This window comes from Mobula birostris, chromosome 1, assembly GCF_030028105.1.
Source record: "Mobula birostris isolate sMobBir1 chromosome 1, sMobBir1.hap1, whole genome shotgun sequence".
In the NCBI taxonomy this organism is placed as follows: domain Eukaryota; kingdom Metazoa; phylum Chordata; class Chondrichthyes; order Myliobatiformes; family Myliobatidae; genus Mobula; species Mobula birostris.
The window spans coordinates 2,440,988-2,465,857 of NC_092370.1; the positions used below are offsets into that span (position 1 = coordinate 2,440,988).

At 46.0% G+C, this 24,870-nt stretch overlaps 1 protein-coding gene across 11 annotated transcripts in view; it reads right to left on the reverse strand.

Annotated features, from left to right (window-relative positions):
• Positions 1-24,496, reverse strand: part of LOC140194236 (UDP-N-acetylglucosamine transporter TMEM241 homolog) — a 214,513-nt gene extending 190,017 nt beyond the window's left edge. For 3 of the 11 annotated variants that reach the window (XR_011885167.1, XM_072251705.1, XM_072251710.1), the window contains exons 1-6: positions 24,159-24,489; positions 21,573-21,619; positions 21,392-21,472; positions 13,594-13,675; positions 8,972-9,049; positions 2,541-2,566 (exon numbers count right to left, since the gene is read on the reverse strand). Coding sequence is in view for 9 of the 11 variants with exons in the window: in XM_072251705.1 (XP_072107806.1) it covers positions 2,541-2,566; positions 8,972-9,049; positions 13,594-13,675; positions 21,392-21,472; positions 21,573-21,619; positions 24,159-24,224 (380 nt within the window). In the remaining 2 variants the exon portion in view is untranslated. Of the gene's footprint in view, positions 1-2,540; positions 2,567-8,971; positions 9,050-13,593; positions 13,676-21,391; positions 21,473-21,572; positions 21,620-24,158 lie in introns of all 11 variants that reach the window. The other 8 variants (XR_011885163.1, XM_072251712.1, XM_072251711.1 and 5 more) reach the window with 6 other exon arrangements.
• Between the last annotated feature and the right edge of the window lie 374 nt (positions 24,497-24,870).

Sequence of the window (24,870 nt, forward strand, 5' to 3'; positions counted from 1 at the left end):
CCTGTCTCTATTCTACACAGGGAACATCCCTTGCCTTGATCCTGTTAACGCCTAAGCCCCGTTGAGCCAAAGCCTTCCTACTGTGTCTCCCTCTACTTAGTCACCCGCTCTATAAGGCTGTCTCCTTTTCAACTCTTCTCGCTGTTCTCATTGGCTGATGTCCACACGCCAGCGCAGTCGTGCCCCGATCAAACAGCTGAGATTGTTTTTTTTATTGTTTTTTAGCCCACTTTTCTGATGATAGCAACTCATGGTGTGGTGCAGTTCCTATATAACAACAGGCTTTCAGCACCTCCACCAACAACTCTGCTCTCAAACGCATCTCCCCCATTTCACGCACATCTGCTCTCACTCCATCCTCCCGCCACCCCACTAGGAATAGGGTTCCCCTGGTCCTCACCTACACCCCACCAGCCTCCAGGTCCAACATATTATTCTCCATAACTTCCGCCACCTCCAACGGGATCCCACCACTAAGCACATCTTTCCCTCCTCTCCCCCGCTTTCCTACGCAGGGGTCGCTCCCTACGCAACTCCCTTGTCCATTCGTCCCCCCCATCCCTCCCCACTGATTTCCCTCCTGGCACTTATCCTCGTAAGCAGAACAAGTGCTACACATGCTCTTACACTTCCTCCCTTACCACCATTCAGGGCCCCAGACAGTCCTTCCAGGTGAGGCGACACTTCACCTGTGAGTCGGCTGGGGTGATATACTGCATCCGGTGCTCCCGATGTGGCCTTCTATATATTGGCGAGACCCGACGCAGACTGGGAGACCGCTTTGCTGAACACCTACGCTCTGTCCGCCAGAGAAAGCAGGATCTCCCAGTGGCCACACATTTTAATTCCACATCCCATTCCCATTCTGATATGTCTATCCACGGCCTCCTGTACTGTCAAGATGAAGCCACACTCAGGTTGGAGGAACAACACCTTATATTCCGTCTGGGTAGCCTCCAACCTGATGGCATGAACATCGACTTCTCTAATTTCCGCTAATGCCCCACCTCCCCCTCGTACCCCATCTGTTACTTATTTTTATACACACATTCTTTCTCTCACTCTCCTTTTTCTCCCTCCGTCCCTCTGAATATACCTCTTGCCCATCCTCTGGGTTTCTTCCCCCCCCCCCGTCTTTCTCCCCGGACCTCCTGTCCCATGATCCTCTCATATCCCTTTTGCCAATCAACTGTCCAGCTCTTGGCTCCATCCCTCCCCCTCCTGTCTTCTCCTATCATTTTGGATCTCCTCCTCCCCCTCCCACTTTCAAATCTCTTACTAACTCTTCCTTTCGTTGGTCCTGATGAAGGGTCTCAGCCTGAAACGTCGACTGTACCTCTTCCTAGAGATGCTCCCTGGCCTGCTGCGTTCAATAGCAACTTTGCTTGAACTTTGCTGTTGCTTGAATTTCCAGCATCTGCAGAATTCCTGCTTAATATTTTTTATTATCTGTTAACATTATTGTGCTGATACTATTTTATGTGCTGTATGCTATATCTATACTGTTTTACATATTGGCCCAAGAGCAACATTATTTCGTTTAGCTGTATATATGTATATGGTTGAATGACAATAAACTTCAGTTTGAACTAACTCGCTCCTCTCCCAAGTTTGTTTCTCAGTTTTGAACCTTACTACTTTCCAAAACAGCACAATGCTTAACAAAAACTCATTCACTAACAATCCTACTCTTCGGTATCTTAACTTTTTTATTTTTTTTAATTAAATTTCTAGACACAGTGTATAACTGGCCCTTCTGGTCCAACAAACCCAGCTACCCATCAACTCATCAATTTAACCCCAGCTTAACTGCAGGACAATTTACAATGACCGATTAACTTACTGACCCGTACGTCTTTGGACTGTGGGTAGAAACTGGAACAGACAGAGGAAAACCCACACAATTCACAGAAAGAACATACAAACCCCTTACAGAGACGCCGCGATTGAACTCTGATGCCCCGAGCTGTAATATTATGAACAGTTTTGGGCCCCTCATCTTAGAAAAGATGTGCTGCATTGGAGAGGGTCCAGAGGAGGTTCACAAGGATGATCCCAGGAACGAAAGGGTTATCATGTGAGGAACGTTCGATGTAGTCGCTGGAATTCAGAATGGGGGGGATCTTATTGAAATCTTTTGAATGTTGAAAGGCCTAGTCAGAGTACAGCCCAGGACAAGAGGGCACAGCCTCAGGGTAGAGGGGCACCCTTTCAAAGCAGAGATGCAGAGAAATTTCTTTAGCCAAAGGATGGCGAATTTGTGAAATTTGTTGTCTCATGCAGCTGTGGAGGCCAGGTCATTGGGTGTGTTTAGGGCAGAGATTGATAGGTTCTTGACTGGTCATGGCATCAAAGGTTACGGGGAGAAGGCCGGGAACTGGGGTGAGGATGAGATCAAAAAAAAAAAGATCAGCCATGATTGAATGGCGAAGCAGACCCGATAGGCCAGATGGCCTAATCCTGCTCCTATGTCTGATGGTAATAGCGTCACATCAACCGCTATGCTACCGTCACACCCTATGATACAGAAATAAACATACCTGCTGGTTGTAGTGCAAGGCAGCCTCTGTGTGTAAAAAAAAAAGAAAATTTGTCATTACAACAAATCGAAAACCTTTTATGTAGAAACATAAAAGATTGAACTTCAAACTGAGGACAAGCACGTTTATCTTCTGGTCTCTATGGTGATGCAGTTTCTACAGAACTATTTATTGTTTTTAATAAATATTGCTTAATGTTTGCTTCCAAGAATTCACCTAAATCATTCCATCAAAATGACACAGTTTACAAAGATACATGGTGTAATGCTTTCAAAGTTCAAAGGTAATTGATTATCCAAGTTCAAGTTCATATATGTCACTGTATACTACCCTGAGATTCAATTTCTTGCGGACATTCACAGTAACAGAATCAATGAACAAAAAACCTACACACAAGATGAACAAACAACCAATGTGCTAAAGACCAATTGTGCAAATACAAAATATTTCACAAATTCCATATTCCAATAGCATTTTCTACTGGGAGGACTTTTAAACATATAGAAACATAGAAAGTCCACAGCACATTACAGGCATCTCAGCCCACAATATTGTGCTGACTATGTAACCTACACTAGAAGCTGCCCGGAGTTTCCCTACCGCATGGCCCTCTATTTTTCCAAACTCCACGTACCCATCTAGGAGTCTGTTAGAAGACCCTATTGTATCCAACCTCCCCACATACATTCACAACACTAGTTAGGAGCAGAAGGACGCCACTTGGCCTCTATTCAGATCTGGGCCTGGACGAAAGGAGCGAAAAAACAAGCAGCTCGTAGGATGGGGGAAGAGGCAGAACGAGCTTCTTGTTGGATTTGGAGTAGGTGAGAGGAGGGAAGCTGAAAGCCAGGAGCAGATGGGCAGCGATTTGGCCACCACTGCCGGCCCACCAACTGGAGAGTGTCGTGGTTAAGGGTCGAAACACTTGGTGAAGGTTGGGAACCACCTGATGACATCTGCTCCTGGCTGAAGGCTACGGTTACCTTATAAGGTAACTGGAGAATGCACCCTAACAGGTGTATGTAACAAGCTTGCTCTGTCTTGTTTGCATTTCCGGTCAGATGCTAAATACATTTCATTGGCTTTGTATCTGTACTTGGCACAATGACAATAAAGTTGAATCTAATCTAATCACTACAGGAAGGATGCGGATACTATAGAGAGAGAGTGCAGTGATTTACAAGGATGTCACCTGAAATGGAGAGTGTGCCTTATGAGAATAGGTTGAGTGAACTTGGCCTTTTCTCTTTGGAGCAGCGGAGGATGAGAGGTGACCTGATAGAGGTGTATAAGATGATGAAGGACATTGATTGTGTGGATAGTCAGAGGCTTTTTCCCAGGGCTGAAATGGCTAGCACGAGAGGGCACAGTTTTAAGGTGCTTGGAAGCAGGTACAGTGGGGATGTCAGAGGTAGGTTTTTCACACAGAGAGTGGTGAGTGTATGGAATGCATTGCCAGCATTGGTGGAAGAGGCGGATACAATAGGGTCTTTTAAAAGACTCTTGGAATAGGTACATGGAGTTTAGAAAAATAAAGGGCTATGAGGGAGGGAAATTTTAGGCAGTTTCTAGAGTAGGTTACATAGTCAGTACAACACTGTGGGCCGAAGGGCCTGTAATGTGCTGTAGATTTCTATGTTCTACGATACTAGCATGGATATTCTTTGTGGGATTGGGACCTGCTCTCAGGGATTCATGACTGGCCGTTATTCGACACGCCAAGGGCTTCACCTAAGAGCTCAGCTTGCCTTCGGAAGGGCTGAGATCTCGTGGCTCTAAGGCGGATCTAAGGTTGGCGTTGGGCAGATCGGTGTGTCGTGGGAGATGGAAGATCTAATGCTGTGTGCCCAGAGCCCTGAGACCTTTGGGCACAGAGCTCGGAAGAAGAGACACAATGGACTTTTGACATCATAAACCAGTGAGTTGTTTGTGATGTCTCCCCTCTCGCTGTGAAATGGAGACACCTCTTTCTCCCTTATTACGGAGAGAGAGAACCTGTGGTACGTCGAATACCGGGTGAATAAGTAGTCTTTGGGGTACTGCAAGTCTGTGTCTTTGCTGTTGCTTTGCTCACGATTGAGTGCTCAGCAGTGAGTGCAAATGCTTATTTTTGCTGGTGGGGGAGGGAGGATCATTGCTTGCTGCCGCTTACACGTGGGAGGGAGGGGAACTGAGGGTGGGACTTTGGGGTTTAACATTTAATTCATTCTTTGGGGGCACTCCTCTGTTTTCATGGATGATTGCGGAAGAAAAAGCATTTCACCATGTATATTATACATATTTCTCTGAAATTAAATGTACCTTCGAAACCTTTGATAGCAGAATGGCTGGCAGGCAGGAGGCAGCGAGTGGAAATAAACGGGGTCTTTTCTGGTTGGATGCCAGTAGCTTGTCAATGATTTGGATAATGAAATCGTGGCAAAGTTTGCGGACGATACAAAGATAGGAAGAGGGGTAGGTAGTGCTGAGGAAGCAATGTGATTGCAGCAGGACTTAGACAAATTGGAAGAATGGGCAAAAAAGTGGCAGATGGAATATAGTGTTGGGAAATGTATGATGATGCATTTTGGTAAAAGGAGCAATGGTGCGGATTATTATCTAAATGGGGAGAAGGTTCAAACATCAGAGGTGCAGAGGGTTTAGGATTCCCTGAGGGTTAACTTACAGGGTGAGTCTGGTAAAGAAAGCAAACGCAACGTTGGCATTTATTTCAAGAGGAATAGAGTATAAAAGCAAGGAGATAACGCTGAGCCTTTATAAGACTCTGGTTAGGCCGCACTTGGAGTATTGTTAACAGTTTTGGTCCATATTGCAAAAAGGATGTGTTGTAATTTGAGACAGTCCAGAGGACATTCACGAGGATGATTCTGGGAATGAAGGGATTAACATATGAGGAGTGTTTGGTAGCTTTGGGCCTGTACTCATTGGAATTCAGAAGAATGCGAGGGGATCTCACTGAAACCTATCAAATGTTGAAAGGACTAAATAGGGTGGATGTGGAGAGGATGCTTCCAATGGTGGGGATATCGATGTCTAGAACTAGAGGGCACAGCCTCAAAATTGAGGGGCGACCTTTTAGAACAGAGGTAAGGAGGGATTTTTTTAGCCAGAGAGTACTGAATCTGTGGAATGCTCTGCCACAGACTGCGGCGGAGGCTGGGGTGCATGGGTATATTTAAGGCAGAAGACGATTGTTTTGTGATTGGACAGGGCATCAAAGGATATGGCCAGAAGGCACGTGTATGGGATTGAGTGGGATCTGAGATCAGTCATGATGGAATAGTGGAGCAGACTCAATGGGCTGAATGGCCTCATCTGCTCCAATGTCCCATGGTCTTCTGGTCTTAAATGTGCCTGGACAGGTTGGGGGATGGTGGAACTAGAGTGTCTGGACAGGTCGGGAGATGGTGGAACAAGAGTACCTGGACAGCTTGGGAGATGGTGGGACAAAGAGCGTCTGGACAGTTTGGGAGATGTCAAACAAAAGGGGCTGGAATCGTTGGGAAATGGTGGAACAAGAATGTCTGGACAGGTTTGGAGATAATGGAAGAAATGTGTGTGGACAGGTTGGGAGATGGTTGATCAAGAGTGTCTGTACAGGATGTGAGATAGCGGAACAAGAGTACCCAGACTGGTTGGGAGACAGTAGAGCAAGAGTGCCTGGACAGATAGGGAGATGGTCGAACAAGAGTACCCGGACTGGTTGGGAGATCGTGGAGCAAGGGTGTCTGAACAAGTTCGAAGAAAATGGAACAACAGTGTCCAAACAAGGTGGAAGATGATGTACTCTGTCAAACATTGGCTTACATATGGTCTAGATTAATGGACCAATGTTAATGTGCTTTCCTTACTTTGTGCAGTCATGTTCCAGGGATTCCCAGGTATGAGTGGGGAAGTTAACATTAGGAGACTTTATATTAGGGACTTCTACATGTGCATATTGCACTCAGGACATGCTCTTTTCTCACTGTTGTTATCAGGTAGAAGGTACAAGAGCCTCAGGACTCGCACCACCACATTCAAGAATAGTTACTACCCCTCAACCATCAGGCTCTTGAATACACATATAAATTGCTGGTGAACGCAGCAGGCCAGGCAGCATCTATAGGAAGAGGTACAGTCGATGTTTCGGGCCGAGACCCTTCGCCAGGACTAACTGAAAGAAGAGCTAGTAAGAGATTTGAAAGTGGGAAGGAGAGGGGGAGATCAGAAATGATAGAAGACAGGAGGGGTAGGGATGGAGCCAAGAGCTGGGAAGTTGATTGGCAAAAGGGATGTGAGAGGATCATGGGACAGGAGGCCTAGGGAGAAAGAAAGGGGGAGGGGGAAGCCCAGAGGATGGGCAAGGGGTATAGTGAGAGGGACAGAGGGAGAAAAAGGAGAGAGAGAAAAAAAAATAATAACAATAATAAATAAATAATGGATGGGGTACGAAGGGGAGGTGGGGCATTAACGTAAGTTAGAGAAGTCAATGTTTATACCATCAGGTTGGAGGCTACCCAGACGGAATATAAAGTGTTGTTCCTCCAACCTGAGTGTGGCTTCATCTTGACAGTACAGGAGGCCGTGGATAGACATATCAGAATGGGAATGGGACGTGGAATTAAAATGTGTGGCCACTGGGAGATCCTGCTTTCTCTGGCGGACAGAGCGTAAGTGTTCAGCGAAACGGTCTCCCAGTCTGCGTCGGGTCTCGCCAATATATAGAAGGCCACATCGGGAGCACCGGACGCAGTACATCACCCCAGCCGACTCACAGGTGAAGTGTCGCCTCACCTGGAAGGACTGTCTGGGGCCCTGAATGGTGGTAAGGGAGGAAGTGTAAGGGCATGTGTAGCACTTGTTCCGCTTACACGGATAAGTGCCAGGAGGGAGATCAGTGGGGAGGGATGGGCGGGATGAATGGACAAGGGAGTCGCGTAGGGAGCGATCCGTGCAGAAAGCAGAGAGAGGGGAGGAGTGAAGATGTGCTTAGTGGTGGGATCCCGTTGGAGGTGGCAGAAGTTATGGAGAAGTTATATGTTGGACCTGGAGGCTGGTGGGGTGGTAGGTGAGGACCAGGGGAACCCTATTCCTAGTGGGGTGGCGGGAGGATGGGGTGAGAGCAGATGTGCGTGAAATGGGGGAGATGCGTTTGAGAGCAGAGTTGATGGTGGAGGAAGGGAAGCCCCTTTCTTTAAAAAAGGAGGACATCTCCTTCGACCTGGAATGAAAAGCCTCATCCTGAGAGCAGATGCAGCGGAGACGGAGGAATTGCGAGAAGGGGATGGCATTTTTGCAATTGACAGGGTGGGAAGAGGAATAGTCCAGGTAGCTGTGAGAGTCAGTAGGCTTATAGTAGACATCAGTAGATAAGCTGTCTCCAGAGATAGAGACAGAAAGATCTAGAAAGGGGAGGGAGGTGTCGGACATGGACCAGGTAAGCTTGAGGGCAGGGTGAAAGTTGGAGGCAAAGTTAATGAAGTCAATGAGCTCAGCATGCGTGCAGGAAGCAGTGTCAATGCAGTCTTCAATGTAGCGAAGGAAAAGTGGGGGACGGATACCAGTATAGGTTTGGAACATGGATTGCTCCACAAAGCCAACAAAAAGGCAGGCATAGCTGGGACCTATACGGGTGCCCATAGCTACACCTTTAGTTTGGAGGAAGTGGGAGGAGCGAAAGGAGAAATTGATAAGAGTAAGGACTAATTCCACTAGACGGAGGAGAGTGGTGGTAGAGGGGAACGGTTAGGTCTGGAATCCAAAAAGAAGTGGAGAGCTTTGAGACCTTCCTGGTGGGGGATGGACGTATATAGGGACTGGACATCCATGGTGAAAATAAAGCGGTGGAGGCCAGGGAACTTAAAATCATCGAAAAAATTCAGAGCGTGAGAAGTGTCACAAACATAGGTAGGAAGGGATTGAACAAGGGGGGGATAAAACAGTGTTGAAATATGCAGAAATAAGTTCAGTGGGGCAGGAGCAATCTGAGAGAATGGGTCTACCTGGACAGGCAGGTTTTATGTGTGTTGCTTGAACCAGCAATTTTTATGTGTGTTGCTTGAAATTCCAGCATCTGCAGATTTCCTCGTGTTTGAGGCTCCTGAGTAAAAGGCGATAACTACACTCACTTGCCCCATCATTGAAATGTTCCCGCAACTGATTATCTCACTTTAAGGACTCATTATCTCACTATTTCAAGTTCTCGTTATTTTTTGCTATTTATTTATATTTGCACTTTCACAATTTATTGTCTTCTGCACTCAGGTTGATCTTTCATTGATCCTGTTATAGTTACTATTCCATAGGTTTGCTGAGTATGCCCACAGGAAAATGAATCTCAGGGTTGTATATGGTGCCATATACGTACTTTGATAATAAAATTTACTTTGAATTTTGATGATAGGAAAAGCATAATAAAAAATGAAAATACTACTATTTTTAATAAGTACCTCTTTTTTGGAAATTTTCAGTATTAGGTTAGCAGTGACTTCTGACGCATTCTGAAGCATGAAGAAAACGGGAATAGGCTGGAAAACAGAAAGGCAAATGAGTGAACACATCAGGGCCATCATTGAAAGTGGCATCATTAAAAAAGTTTCTGGCACATTGACCTTCATGAAGTCCTGAGTACAGGTGATGTGATGTTATGTTGAAGCTGTACAAGGTGCTGGTGAGGCCTAATTTGGAATATTGTGTGCAGTTTTGGTCACATACCTACAGGAACAATGTAAATAAGATTTAAAAAGTGCAGAGAAAATTTACAAGGATGTTGTCAGGAAAGGCTGAACTGGTGAGGACTTTATTCCCCGGGACACAGGAGAATGAGGGGAGATTTGATGGAGGTGTACAAAATTATGAGCTTTGTAGATAGGGTAAACAGAAGCAGGCTTTTTCCACTGAGGTTAGGTGACTCTAGAACTTGAAGGTCATGGGTTAAGGGTGAAAGCTGAAATGTTTAAGGGGAATTGAGGGGAAACTTCTTCACTCAGAAGATGGTGAGAATGTGGAAAGAGCCGCCAGTGGATGCAGGTTCTATTTTAAGGTTTAAGAGAAGTTTGGAGTGGTTTGGAGTGGTCTGGAGGGCTATGGTCCAGGTGCAGTTCCATAGAATTAGGGTTTGGCATGGACTAGATGGGCTGAAGGGCCTGTTTCTGTGCTGTCGTTATCTGTCTATGATCTATTTAGTCAGAACGCATGGTAATGCTTTGACCCCCTTTGCTACAACTTTTCACTGATTTCAGCTTATTTTGGAACACAAAGATAATCTGTGTTGTCTTCTTAAAACCCTCTCCTATGTCTCCTCCATCCTTGTGTCCAACAAATGTGGGAGATTTATGGTGATTGTTTAAGATAAAAGGTGTACGTCAGTTAAATCTGTCACTCCCCACTGATCCACTGGAAGAAACTACTAAGGTTCTAGTACCAGCAACTTTTATGTGTGTTACTAAGGTACTACGTGCTTTACTAAAATCATGCCTTATCCAAGTTTATTACTATCTACGAAATTTCAAACAGTGCTCTCCTCCCAAGTACCATCTCTGTTCCTGCCACCACAATTGCCAATGCTGCGGCTGTTGTCCAAGTATCTTGTTCTTTTACAATCCAGTGCTGGACATTAAGAACTTCATGTACTGCAGCTCTACACCATCAGCAATCTGCTTGTTGGGAGAAGAGCTGGACTTGTTGCAGACTGTGTTACTGCCTGCTACAGGAAGGCATCGGAGTTGATCTGCGAAGGGTGCGTGCAGTCTAATTGTAAGTGATTGCCTTGGATCTTTCTCTTATGATCACAAGACAGTGTTGGGCAGTAGTAACAGAAAATACTGCAAGTTTCCTTGTTTATTGACAGACAGACAGGGGAGCTGAGGGGCCTCAGCTGTAGCAAGGACCAAGCCTCAAGCTGCTGACCTGTCATTTGCAGCAGTCCACAGGAGAGGAGATGCCGGAGGCAGTGTAGCATGGCATCCAAGCTGGGTCGGGGCTGCCCTCCAGTGTTCATTCAGTGGAAGGCAAGCTGGACTGTGAATGTGCATGTGTACATTCATCCACAGACTGCCGAGAATTGCTTGTTCTTGCTGGCAACACCCATGCACCATCACGTTACAGGAGTTGGGCTAAATATTTTTTGTATGATTGTATGTTACTGCTATTTTATATGTGCTATATGTGCCTAGTGCTGTGCATGACTGTTGATAATGTGTTTTGCACCTTGGCCCCGGCGTAATATTTGGCTGTATTCATGGGTATTCACGTACAGCTGGATGACAATTAAACTTGAACTTATGGGGCGGCATCGCAGTGTAGTGGTTAGCACAACACTTTACCATACAGATCACCTGAGTCCTACAGCATACAGCAGTCCTTGAAGCAATGAAGCAGTATTATGAAAAATGGTCTCTGAACCCAAATCCATCAAAAACTCAAATGTGTGCATTCCACCTGAGGAATCGAGAAGCAGCTCGGAAACTGTGGGAAGGAGCTCGAACACCATCCGACTCCAATTTACCTGGACGTGACACTGGATAGGACGCTCTCATTTGCCACCCACATCCAAAAACTCCGAGGGAAAGTTGGCTCTCGTAACTCACTCTTGAAAAAATTAGCAGGCACGAAATGGGGAGCTGATGCTCACACACTTCGATCAACTGCCCTAGCACTCTGCTATGTACCTGCAGAATACTGTGCACCTGTGTGGGGCAGATCAGCCCATGCGAAGAAAATAACGAAGCCTGTCGAATAATCACAGGCACACTGCGCCCCACACCCACTAACACCATCTACAGGCTCGCAGGCATTGCTCCCCCAGAGATCCAAAGACACACTACAACAAAAATTGAAAAAGGTAAACAGAACTCGGATCCACGACACCCACTACATCATCATGTGCCAGTTTCCAACCGCCTAAAATCGAGGAAAAGCTTTGCTACAATGGAGGAACTACCACACGGAACATGCCCCCCAAATAGACAGGATTGACCTCTGGCAACAAACAGAAGCCAGAGCCCCACCAAACAATACAGTGCAAGACCCCACAGAAATGTTACCACACGAGGCACTGCTTGACAGACGGAAGTGGTGCACTCTCAACAGAGTGAGAGCAGGAGTTTGTAGGACGGGAGACAATATGGTGAAGTGGGGTTTAAAGACCAGTGAATCCTGTGAGTGTGGCGTAAGGGTGCAGAACGTTGAACACGTTCTGCGCAACTGCCCACTCTCACCTGATTTAGCTGACACTGACCTGCTCAGCATCAACCAAACAACACTAGAGTGGCTGTCTGTCTGGTGTGACAGGCTATGATGATGACCTGAGTTCAATTCTCAGCGTTGCCTATAGAGAGTCTGTATGGTCTTCCTGTGATGTACCGGTTGGCAGGTTAATTGGTTATTGTAAATTGTTTCATGATTAAATCAGGGGATTGCTGGCTGGTGCGGCTTGAATAATTCTACGCTCCCTCTCAATAAATAAATATGTTCAAAGATAGAATGCCAGCTGCATTAAGTATCAAAGCTTTGCAGAACCACAGAGAATTCAATTATTGACTACATAGGCAGCATTAATAACAGTGACAACAAAATAAAAATTTCACTCATTATTTATGGTCATAGAAAAGTACAGCATAGAGACAGTCCTTTTGGTCCATCTAGTCAATGCTGAATCCATTTAAACTTCCTACTCCCATCAACCTACTGCTGGACCATAGCCCTCCATACCCCTACCATCCACGTACTGAGCCAAACTTCTCTTAAATGTTGAAATCGAGCTTGCATGCACAATTTGTGCTGGCAGCCCATTCCACACTCTTACGACCCTCTGAGTGAAGAACTTACTCCTCATGTTCTCCTTAAACGTTTCACCTTTCACCTTTAACCCATGATCTGTCACTGTAGTCCACAAGACCACAAGCAAAAGGAGCAGATTTAGACTATTTGACCCATCGAGTCTGCTGCATCATGGCTGATTTACTATCCCTCTCGACCCCATTCTCCTGCCTTCTCCTTGTAACCTTTGATGTCTGGACTAATCAAGAACCGATCTACCTCCACTTTAAATATACCCAATGACTTGACCTTTGCAGCAGTCCACGGCGATGAATTCCACAGATTCACCACCCTCTTCTGAGGCTGTGCCCTCTGGTGCCACACTCCCCGACTACAGGAAACATCCTCTCCACATTCACTCCATCTAGACCCTTCAATATCCAACAGGTTTTTGCTAGGCCACAGCCAAACAACAAAATTTTTACGAGACCCACCAAGGGTCTATCCAAACCTCTGTCTCTGGGTTCATGGGAGAAAGGCAAGTCCAGAACTGGAATATACTCAGGGAATTTGATGGTCATTACTCACATACACAGTCACTTCCCCTAACACTGAAATCTGGTCAGAAGATCAAAATATATTTCAGTGTTGACAACCATTGTTTAAATAAGAGTGCACTTCAAACTTGTTTGTGGGCAAACAAAGTTAACTGCTCTACATTATTTGTTAATGTATGTTAACGTCATTGACTGTTCATTCATTTCCATAGATGCCGTATGGCCTGCTAAGTTCCTCCAGCATTTTGTGTGTGTTGCTCTGAATTTCCAGCATCTCTTCCGTTTACATTATCTGTCATCGTCATCATCATCACTATGTGTTGTGTTGTATGACATAGGCAATCATGGTCTCGTGATCACAATTGTTCTTGATAATTTCTACAGAAGTGGTTTGCCATTGCCTTCTTCTGGGCAGTGTCTTTACAAGACGACTGACCCAGCTACTATCAAACCTTTTCAGAGACTGTCTGCCTGGCGTCAGTGGTTGCATAACCAGGACTTGTGATATGCACCAGCTGCTCATACGACCACCCTGATCGGCAGGCTAAGAAGGTGCTATACCTTGCCCAAGGGTGACCTGCCGGCTATTAGAGGGAGAAGCACCTCCTTTGGGAGAAACATATCTCCAACTCGCCACCCATATTGACCAATTATATTAATGTTATATATATTTAAAGTTTATATTTAAACATTGGTAAATTGCATTAATGTGGTGCGCACTTCTTATTCTTTGCAAAAGAAGGAAAGATGCTTACCAATTTAGACAGTGCCCGGGAACCGGCATAGATACTCCCAACAAACATGAACACAGCAGGCAGCCAGGACACCTTGGCAGACCTATCAAAGTTCAAATGACATCATTAACACTCAAGTCACACGGTACTTCTAGAATGTATTTCAACTTTTACTAAATTTTAAACTCCTAACCTATTATTCTCTGGAGTGTAGTAAAATGAAGAGGGAATTGATAGAGGTATACAAAATTATGAAGGGTATAGCTGGGGTAAATGCAAGCGGACTTTTTCCACTGAGGTTGGGTGAGAGTAGAACTAAAGGTCATGGGTTAAGGGTGAAAAGTGAAATGCGTGAGGGGGATTTTCTTCACTGAGAGAATGGTGAGTGTGTAGGCAAAAGGAAGGTAACTATAGGCCAGTTAATTTAACATCAGAAGTTGTGAAAATGCTTGAAGCTATTATTAAAGAAGAAATAATGAGGCATCTGGAAAGAAATGGATCCATCAGGCAGACACAGCATGGATTCAGCAAAGGCAGGTCCTGTTTGACAAACTTACTGGAGTTCTTTGAGATATAACAAGCGCAGTGGATAGAGGGGAACAGATAGATGTTATTTACTTGAATTTCCAGAAGGCGTTCAATAAGGTGCCACAAAAAGACTTATCCATAAGATAAGAATGCATAGAGTTGGGGGTAGGTTTGAGTGGAAAAGCAAATTGTGCAGAAGATATGGAGAGTCTGCAGAAAGATATAGATAGGTTAAGTGAGTGGGCAAGGGTCTGGCAGATGGAGTACAATGTTGGTAAATGCAAAGTCATTCACTGTGGAAGGAAAAATGAAAGAGCATGTTATTTAAATGGCAAAAAATTGCAGCACGCTGCTGTGCAGAGGGACTTGGGAGTGCTTGTGCATGAATCACAAAAGGTTGGTTTGTAGGTGCAGCAGGCTATCAAGAAGGCAAATGGAATGTTGGCCTTCATTGCCAGAGGGATTGAATTTAAGAGCAGGGAGGTCATGCTGCAACTGTACAGGGTACTGGTGAGGCCGCATCTGGAGTACTGTGTGCAGTTCTGGTCCCCTTACTTGAGGAAGGATATACTGGCCTTGGAGGTGGTGCAGAGGAGGTTCACCAGTTGATTCCAGAAATGAGGAGATTAGACTATGAGGAGAGATTGAGTTGCCTGGGACTGTACTCGCTGGAATTCAAAAGAATGAGAGGAGATCTTATAAAAACATATAAAATTAAGAAAGGAACAGATAAGAGAGCAGCAAGAAAGTTGTTTCCACTGATAGGTGACACCAGAACTAGGGGACATAGCCTCAAGATTCATGGGAGTAAATTTAGGGCGGAGTTGAGGAGGAACTGCTTTTCCCAAAGAGTGATGAATTTGTGGAATTCTCTGCCCAATGAAGCAGTGGAGACCACCTCAGTAAATATATTTAAGACAAGGTTGGGTATTTTTGCATAGTAGGGATTTAAGGATTATGAGGAAAAGGCAGGTAGGTGGAAATGATTCCATGGCCAGATCAGCCGTGATCTTATTGAATGGTGGAACAGGCTTGACAGGCCAGATGGCCGACTCCTGTTCCTAGCAACTCACACAAAATGCTGGAGGAGCTCAGCAGGCCAGTCAGTATCTATGGAAAAAAATACTGTTGATGTTTCGGGCTGAACCCATTCGGCAGCACTGGAGAAAAAAAGCTGAGGGGTAGATTTAAAAGGTGTGGGGCGGGCAGAGAGAAACACCAGGCGATAGGTGAAACCCGGAGGGGGAGGGATGAAGTAAAGAGCTGGGAAGTATGATCAGTGAAAGAGACAGAAGGACATGGAAGAAAGAAAAAGTGGAAAGGAGGACCAAAGAGGTGATGGGCAGGCAAGGAGATGAGGTGAGAGAGGGAAAAGGGGATGGGAAGTGGACGAGGAGTGGGAAGGCATTAGGGGGTATTACCAGAAGTTTGAGAAATCAATATTTATGCCATCAGATTGGAGGAGGTCAAGGGGCAGGTGTAGCACTTGCTCTGCTTCCAAGGATAAGTGTCAGGAGGGAGATCAGTGGGGAGGAATGAATGGTCTAGGCGGTAACGTAGGGGGTGATCCCAGCGGAAAGCAGGAAGTGGGTGTGAGGGAAAGATGTGCTTGGTGGTGCGATCCCGCTGGAGGTGGTGGAAGTTTCCGAGAATTATGTGCTGGACGCGGAGGCTGGTGGGATGAGGACAAGAGGAACCCTATCCCTGCTAGGGTGGCGGGAGGATGGGGTACGAGCAAACGTGCATGAAATGGAAGAGATGCACTTGAGGGCAGCATTGATGGTGGAGGAAGGGAAACCCTTCTCTTTGAAAAAGGAGAACATCTCCTTTGCTCTAGAATGAAAAGCCTCATCCTATTCCCATTTCTTATGTTCTTATGAAGATAGGTGGGGAGGGGAGCAGGCAGAGTTGAGGGAGCAGGAACGCTGCTGAATGACTCAGACAGATTGGGGGAATGGGTAAGGTGGCGGCAGATGAAATATAGTGTAGAGAAGCGCATGGTAATGCACTTCGGTAGGAGGAGTAAAGGCATAGATTATTTTCTAAATTCAGATATCTAAGGTGCAAAGGGATTTGGGAGTCTGCATGCAGGATTTAACTAAAGCGTAATTTGCAGGTTGAGTCAGTGGTGAGGAATGTAGGCTTCTGCTTTTAGTCAGTCTAATGACTATGACACGAAGGCCTACAAATTCATCTTTATGTAAAACATGAGCCCCATATTTAAGAAAGGATGTGTTGCAATTGGAGAGGGTTAGAAGTTGTTTACAGAAATGATTCTGGGAATGCAGGGGTTAACATATGATTAGTGTTTGATGACTGGGCCTGTACTCATTGGCGTTTAGAAGAATGAGGGGGGATCTCATTGAAACCTATTGAATATTGAAAGCCCTAGATAGAGTAGATGTGGAGAGTTTGTTTGAAGCTACTGACATGATGAACGAAGCCAGGAACACTGCCAGAGATGGAGGACCTTCACTGCTGCCCTACACACCAGTGGTGTAACAGGCAAGAGAAGAGAAGACATTTCCTATAGTGGGGGAGTCTTGGACTAGAGGGCACAGCCTCAGAATGGGGGGAGCACATCCATTCAGAACAGAGATGAGGAGGAATTTCCTCAGCCAGAGGGAGGTGAATCTGTGGAATTTGTTGCCACAGATAGATGTGGAGGCCAAATCATTGGGTACATTTGAAGTGGTCGATTAGTCAGGGCATCAAAGGTCAAGGGGAGAAGGCAAGAGAATAGGTTTGAGGGGGATTTAGATGGAGACGTAACTTAAAAAATTTTTATTCCTCATGTATATGAAGGATGTAAGTAATAAAGTCAATTCAATTCAAATCAGCCATGATGGAGCAGACCCTTTGGGATGAACAGCACCCCCACAGCTTAATGTGAAAAAGACTAAGGAGCTGGTGGTAGACCTGAGGAGAGCTAAGGTACCGGTGACCCCTGTTTCTATCCAGGGGGCCAGTGTGGATATGGTGGATGATTACAAATACCTGGGGATACGAATTGACAATAAACTGGACTGGTCAAAGAACACTGAGGCTGTCTACAAGAAGGGACAGAGCCATCTCTATTTCCTGAGGAGACTGAGGTCCTTTAACATCTGCCGGACGATGCTGAGGATGTTCTACGAGTCTGTGGTGGCCAGTGCTATCATGTTTGTTGTTGTGCGCTGGGGCAGCAGGCTGAGGGTAGCAGACACCAACAGAATCAACAAACTCATTTGTAAGGCCAGTGATGTTGTGGGGATGGAACTGGACTCTCTCACGGTGGTGTCTGAAAAGAGGATGCTGTCTAAGTTGCATGCCATCTTGGTCAATGTCTCCTATCCACTACATAATGTACTGGGTGGGCACAGGAGTACATTCAGCCAGAGACTCATTCCACCGAGATGCAGCACAGAGCGGCATAGAAAGTCATTCCTGCCTGTGGCCATCAAACTTTACAACTCCTCCCTTGGAGGGTCAGACACCCTGAGCCAATAGGCTGGTCCTGGACTTATTTCATAATTTACTGGCATAATTTACATATTACTATTTAACTATTTATGGTTTTATTACTATTTATTATTTATGGTGCAACTGTAACGAAAACCAATTTCCCCCAGGATCAATAAAGTATGACTATGACTATTCCCCTGAATAATAAGTTTACCGTCCTGGACACTGTTGGCAGGGACGACCAACCAGGTGTGAGCCATGGTGGCAGGGCCTCTGGCACTGAGTCTGACCCGGTGGTGCAGAAGGGTGGAACGGAGAAGAGGAGAGCTGTCGTCATTGGAGACTCTATAGTCAGGGGAGCAGACAGGAGATTTTGTGGGCGTGAGGACACCCGCATGGTTTGTCACCTCTCTGATGCCAGGGTCCAGGATGTCTCTCTCTGACTGGGTGCACAACATCTTGGTACGAGAGGGAAAGCAACCACAAATTGTGAGACATGTTGGTACCAATGACATAGGCAGGAAGAGGGATGAGGTCCTGAAGTGTGAGTTTTGGGAACCAGGCAGAAGGCTGAAGAACAGGACATCAAGGGTGGTGTTCTCAGGATTGCTGCCAGTGCTACATGACCGTGATGGTGAGAATTGGAGGAGATCGCAGTTGAATGCATGGCTGAGGAGTTGGTGCAGGGAGCAGGATTTTAGATTTTTGGATCATTGGGATCTCTTCTGGGGAAGGTGGGACTTGTACAGATTGGATGGGTTGCACCTGAACTCGAGGGGGAACAATATCCTTGCAGGTAGGTTTGCTAGCATGGTTCGGGAAGGTTTAAACTAATTTGCGAGGGGGATGGGACCTAGAGCGATACAGCAGTGAAAGAAGTGCATGGAGTAAAGCCAGATCTAACATATAGAGAGGCTTTGAGAAAGAGAAGCAGAATAAACGGTGTAAAGACAGTAAGGTAGAAGGGCTAAAGTGTGTGTACTTCAATGCAAGAAACATCAGGAACAAAGGTGATGAACTGAGAGCTTGGATACATACATGGAATTATGATGTAGTGGCCATTACAGAGACTTGGCTGGCACCAGGGCAGGAATGGATTCTCAATATTCCTGGATTTCAGTGCTTTAAAAGGGATAGAGAGGGGGGAAAAAGGGGAGGAGGGGTGGCATGACTGGTCAGGGATACTATTACAGCTACAGAAAGGGTGGGTAATGTAGCAGGATCCTCTTTTGAGCCAGTATGGGTGGAAGTCAGGAACAGGAAGGGAACAGTTACTCTATTGGGAGTATTCTATAGACCCCCTGGTAGCAGCAGAGATACCGAGGAACAGATAGGGAGGCAGATTTTGGAAATGTGCAAAAATAACAGGGCTATTATCATGGGTGACTTTAACTTCCCTAATATTGATTGGCACCTGATTAGTTCCAATGGTTTTGATGGGGCAGTTTCTTAAGTGTGTCCAGGACGGATTCCTGTCACAGTATGTGGCCAGGCCGACTAGGGGGAATGCCATACTAGATCTAGTATTAGGTAACGAACCGGTCAGGTCACAGATCTCTCAGTGGGTGAGCATCTGGGGGACAGTGACCACCACTCCCTGCCCTTTAGCATTATCATGGAAAAGGATAGAATCAGAGAGGGCAGGAAAATTTTTAATTGGGGAAGGGCAAATTATGAGGCTATAAGGCTAGAACTTGTGGATGTGAATTGGGATGATGTTTTTGCAGGGAAATGTACTATGGATATGTGGTCGATGTTTAGGGATCTCTTGCATGATGTTAGGGATAAATTTGTCCCAGTGAGGAAGATAAGGAATGGCAGGGTGAAGGAAACATGGGTGACAAGTGAGGTGGAAAATCTAGTGAGGTGGAAGAAGGCAGCATACATGAGGTTTAGGAAGCAAGGATCAGATGGGTCTATTGAGGAATATAGGATAGCAAGAAAGGAACTTAAGAAGGGGCTGAGAAGAGCAAGAAAGGGGCACGAGAAGGCCTTGGCGAGTAGGGTAAAGGAAAACCCCAAGGCATTCTTCAATTATGTGAAGATCAAAATGATGACAGGAGTGAAGGTAGGACCAATTAGAGATAAAGGTGGGAAGATGTGCCTGGAGGCTGTGGAAGCGAGCGAGGTCCTCAATGAATACTTCTCTTCGGTATTCACCAATGAGAGGGAACTTGATGATGGTGAGGACAATATGAGTGAGGTTGATGTTCTGGAGCATGTTGATATTAAGGGAGAGGAGGTGTTGGAGTTGTTAAAATACATTAGGACAGATAAGTCCCCAAGGCCTGACGGAATATTCCCCAGGCTGCTCCACGAGGCGAGGGAAGAGATTGCTGAGCCTCTGGCTAGGATCTTTATGTCCTCGCTGTCCACAGGAATGGTACTGGAGGATTGGAGGGAGGCGAATGTTGTTCCCTTGTTCAAAAAAGGTAGTAGGGATAGTCCAGGTAATTATAGACCAGTGAGCCTTACGTCTGTGGTGGGAAAACTGTTGGAAAAGATTCTTAGAGATAGGCATTTCGAGAATCATGGTCTGATCAGGGACAGTCAGCATGGCTTTGTGAAGGGCAGATCGTGTCTAACAAGCCTGATAAGAGTTCTTTAAGGAGGTGACCAGCCAGATAGATGAGGGTAGTGCAGTGGATGTGATCTATATGGATTTGACATTTGACAAGGTTCCACATGGTAGGTTTATTCAGAAAGTCAGAAGGCATGGGATCCAGGGAAGTTTGGCCAGGTAGATTCAGAATTGGCTTGCCTGCAAAAGGCAGAGGGTTGTGGTGGAGGGAGTACATTCAGATTGGAGGGTTGTGACTAGTGGTTTTGCACAAGGATCTGTTCTGGGACCTCTACTCTTCTTGATTTTTATTAACAACCTGGATGTGGGATAGAAGGGTGGGTTGGCAAGTTTGCAGATGACACAAGGGTTGGTGGTGTTGTAGATAGTGTAGAGGATTGTTGAAGATTGCAGAGAGACATTGATAGGATGCAGAAGTGGGCTGAGAAGTGGCAGATGGAGTTCAACCCAGAAAAGTGTGAGGTGGTACACTTTGGAAGGACAAACTCCAAGGCAGAGTACAAAGTAAATGGCAGGATACTTGGTAGTGTGGAGGAGCAGAGGGATCTGGGGGTGCATGTCCACAGATCCCTGAAAGTTGCCTCACAGGTAGATGGGGTAGTTAAGAAAGCTTATGGGGTGTTAGCCTTCATAAGTCGAGGGATAGAGTTTAAGAGTCACGAGGTAATGGTGCAGCTCTATAAAACTCTGGTTAGGCCATACTTGGAGTACTGTGTCCATTTCTGTTCGTCTCACTATAGGAAGGATGTGGAAGCATTGGAAAGGGTACAGAGGAGATTTACCAGGATGCTGCCTGGTTTAGAGAGTATGGATTATGATCACAGATTAAGGGAGCTGGGGCTTTACTCTTTGGAGAGAAGGAGGATGAGAGGAGGCATGATAGAGGTGTACAAGATAATAAGAAGAATAAATAGAGTGGATAGCCAGCGCCTCTTCCCCAGGGCACCACTGCTCAATACAAGAGGACATGGCTTTAAGGTAAGGGGTGGGAAGTTCAAGGGGGATATTGGAGGAAGGTTTTTCACTCAGAGAGTGGTTGGAGCGTGGAATGCACTGCCTGAGTCAGTGGTGGAGGCAGATATACTAGTGAAGTTTAAGAGACTACTAGACAGGTATATGGAGGAATTTAAGGTGGGGCTTATACGGGAGGCAGGGTTTGAGGGTTGGCACAACATTGTGGGTCGGAGAGCCTGTAATGTGCTGTGCTATTCTATGTTCTAGGTTCTAATAGCCTAATTCTGTTCCTATGTCTAATGTTCCTCTTACCATAAAAATGTGCTTCTCATCTCCAGCCAGCCTAGCTTCCAGGCTACCTGAAGTAGTACAGTTCCCATGATTGTTTGCCATCTGCAAAAAGTACAAGCAAGAAAGAGATCACATTTCAAAGAAAATCACAAATATATTCACAAACTCAAATAACATTATCTATTAAAAATACTGTACATACCCTTGAAAAAGTGTTGGATAAGTAAAGTTCAATATCGAAAGGACATACTGCAAAAGAAAAAGATGTTTGAGATTTTCAGTAAGACCAACTGCTATCATTTAAAATGATTTAGTTCAGGCAACAGTAGGCATGTCTTGTTGATTCAAACAATGGAATTCTCTTTGCAAATGTTATTCCTTCGCTCAAGAAAAAGATTAGGGATAACCCTGTAAATTATAGACTAGTGATGGGAAATTACTGGAAAAGATTCTTTGAGACAGGGTTTACGAGTATTTGGAGAGGCATAGTCTGACTGTGGAAGCTAGTAACCATGGCTTTCTGATAGCAGGCTGTGCTTCACAAGCCTGACTGAATTCTTTGAGGATGTGACAAAGCACATTGATGAAGGTAGAGCCCTGAATGCTGTATATATGCATTTTAGTAAAGTGCTTGATGAGGTTCCCCATGGTAGACTCATTCTCAGTCAGAAGGCATGGATTTAGACACAAATATGAGAAAATCTGCAGATGCTGGAAATCCAAACCACACACACAAAATGCTGGAAGACAGAAGGGTCCTGCCGAAGAGTCTCAGCCCAAAACCTCAAGTGTACTTTTTTCCACAGATGCTGGGTTTCTCCAGCATTTTGTGTGTGTGGTGTGGATTCAGAATTGGCTAGCCCATAGAAGGCATAGAGTGGCTGTGGATGGAATGTATTCTGTCTGAAGGTTGCTGACCAGTGGTGTTCTGCAGGGATTTGCTCTGGGACCTCAGCAATTTGGTGATTTTTATAAATGACTTGGAAGAGGAAGTGGAAGGATGGGTTAGTAAGTTTGCAGAGAACACAAAGGTTGGTGGAGTTGTGGGTAGTGTGGAGAGTTGTCATAGGTGATAACAGGACAGTAACAGGATACAGGGCAGGGCTGAGAGGTGAGAGGAGTTCGATCCAGAAAAGTGTGAAGACATTTGAAGGCAGGATACAGGGATAATGGTAGGATTCTTAGCAGTGTGGAGGAACAGAGGGATCTTGGGGTCCATATCCATAGGTTCTTCAAAGTTGCGCAAAAGTTGATTGAATTACAAAGAAAACCTACAGCACAGTACAGACCCTTCGGCCCACAAAGCTGTGCCGAACATGTCCTTACCTGAGAAATTACCCAGGGTTACCCATAGCCCTCTATTTTTCTGAGCTTCATATACCTGTCCAGGAGTTTCTTAAAAGACCCTATCGTATCCACCTCCACCGCCGGCAGCCCATTCCACACACTTACCACTCTGTGTAAAAAACTTATTCCTGACTCCTCTGTACCTACTTCCAAGCACCTTAAAACCGTGCCCTCCCATGTTAGCCATTTCAGCCCTGGGAAAAAGCCTCTGACTATCCGCACGATCAATGCCTCTCATCATCTTATACACCTCTATCAGGTCACCTCTCATTTAAGACATACTGTATGTTGGCCTTCGGTAGTTTATTTATTTAGAAATACAGCATACAGCCGGCTCTTCCAGCCCACTGAGACACACCATCCAGCAACCCACCTATTTAACACTAGCCCAGTGACAGAACAACTTATGATGACCAATTAACCAGTATGAATTTGGATTGTGGGAGGAAACCCACGTGGTCACGGGGATAACGTACAATGTCCTTACAGACAGCACCAGAGTTGAACTCTGACGCTCTGAACCGTAGGTGTTGTGCTAACCACTACCCTACCGTAGTGTCCCATGGCTGGGGGATTGAGTCAAGAGCCATTCGGTAACGTTGTGGCTCTGCTGCAGACCGGAACTGAACACAATATTCTAAGTGTGGTACTCTGGAAAGACCACACTTATAATATTGTGTTCGGTTCAGTTAATCTCATTATTGGAAGGGTGTGGAAGCTTTAGAGAGGGTGCAGAGATTTACCAGGATGCTGCCTGAATTAGAGAGCATGTATTATGAGGAAAGGATGAGCAAGCTAGGGATTTTTGCTTTGGAGCGAAAGATGCGAGGTGTCTTGATAGAGGTGTACAAGGTAGGGGGCATAGATTGAGTGGAGACAAAGCCTTTTCCCCAGGGCAGAAATGACTGATATGAGGGTGCATCATTTTAAGGTGATTGGAGGAAAGTTATAAGGGGTATGTCGGAGCTAAGTTTTTTTAATCACAGGGAGTGGTGGGTGATATCACCACCGCATGAAGTAATATATTTTAGGGACATTTATTAAACTCTTAGATAGGCACAAGGACAATAGAAAAAATGAGGGCTATGTAGGAGGGAAAGGTTAGATTGATCTTTGAGTAATGTTTTTAGTCAGCACAAGGGCCCGTACTGTGCTGTAATATTCTATGTTTTGTGTTTGTGGCATGTTATGGGCTCATCTCAGGAGAGATATGCGTTGGATACTTGTGACTGAGGAACTAGGAGCACAAGTACAGGGTAGACCATTTAGCAGAGAAATGCATTCACTCAGTATGGTAAAGAGTTAGAATTATCTCCTCTCCCAGTCAGGGCACCCTGGGGTGATACAGCCATGCACCTCTCAGTCCTGGCACCCTAGGGTGCTATGATCATCCCTCCCAGCCTGGGCACCCCAGGGTGCTGCAGCTCCCCCTCCGCCTCACCTTGTTGGTGAAATAAGAAGCGACGAAGAGCAGCGAGAAGCACAGCTCGAGCCGTTTCACCCTCATCTGCGGCGGTCTGAACCGGGGAGCGGGAATGAGCTGGGTGCTCCGTCCGCTACCGGCGGCGGGACTCGGGGGAGCGGGAGCGGGCAATGCCCGCGGCTGGAAACGGGACGGAGGACGGGGGGCGGGATAAACCAGGTGTCTCGCCCGCGACCAGCCAGAAGCACCGCTCCCATTAACATCTGCAACAGCATCGCCGGCAACCAGACACCATCTTGGAGCACGTCACTACGTCCATCATCCACTGGGGCGGGGCGCAGCGTTGTCCCGCCTCCTCAAAGGCGTCTGTCAATCAGCATGCTAAAGGCGTGACCACAATGCCCCGCCTTCCTAAAGGCACCTATCAATTATTGCAACAGACATCAAAGTTGCTGGTGAACGCAGCGGGCCAGGCAGCATCTCTAGGAAGAGGTACAGTCAACGTTTATTAATCAATTAGTGTATCGGGGGGCGGGGCGCAGCATTGTTCCCACCTTCTTAAAGGCACAGTCCCGGCTGGTTCGACGTCAATCATTATGCCCCTTCGGTCAACGCACTGGAAAGCTACAGTAAATCACTCAGGCGCCAGAGGAACCAAACGGTTCAGGACGGGAATGAGTGTCCATTCCCCTCCACTGACGTTGTCCGACCCGAAGTGTTCCTCCAGTAT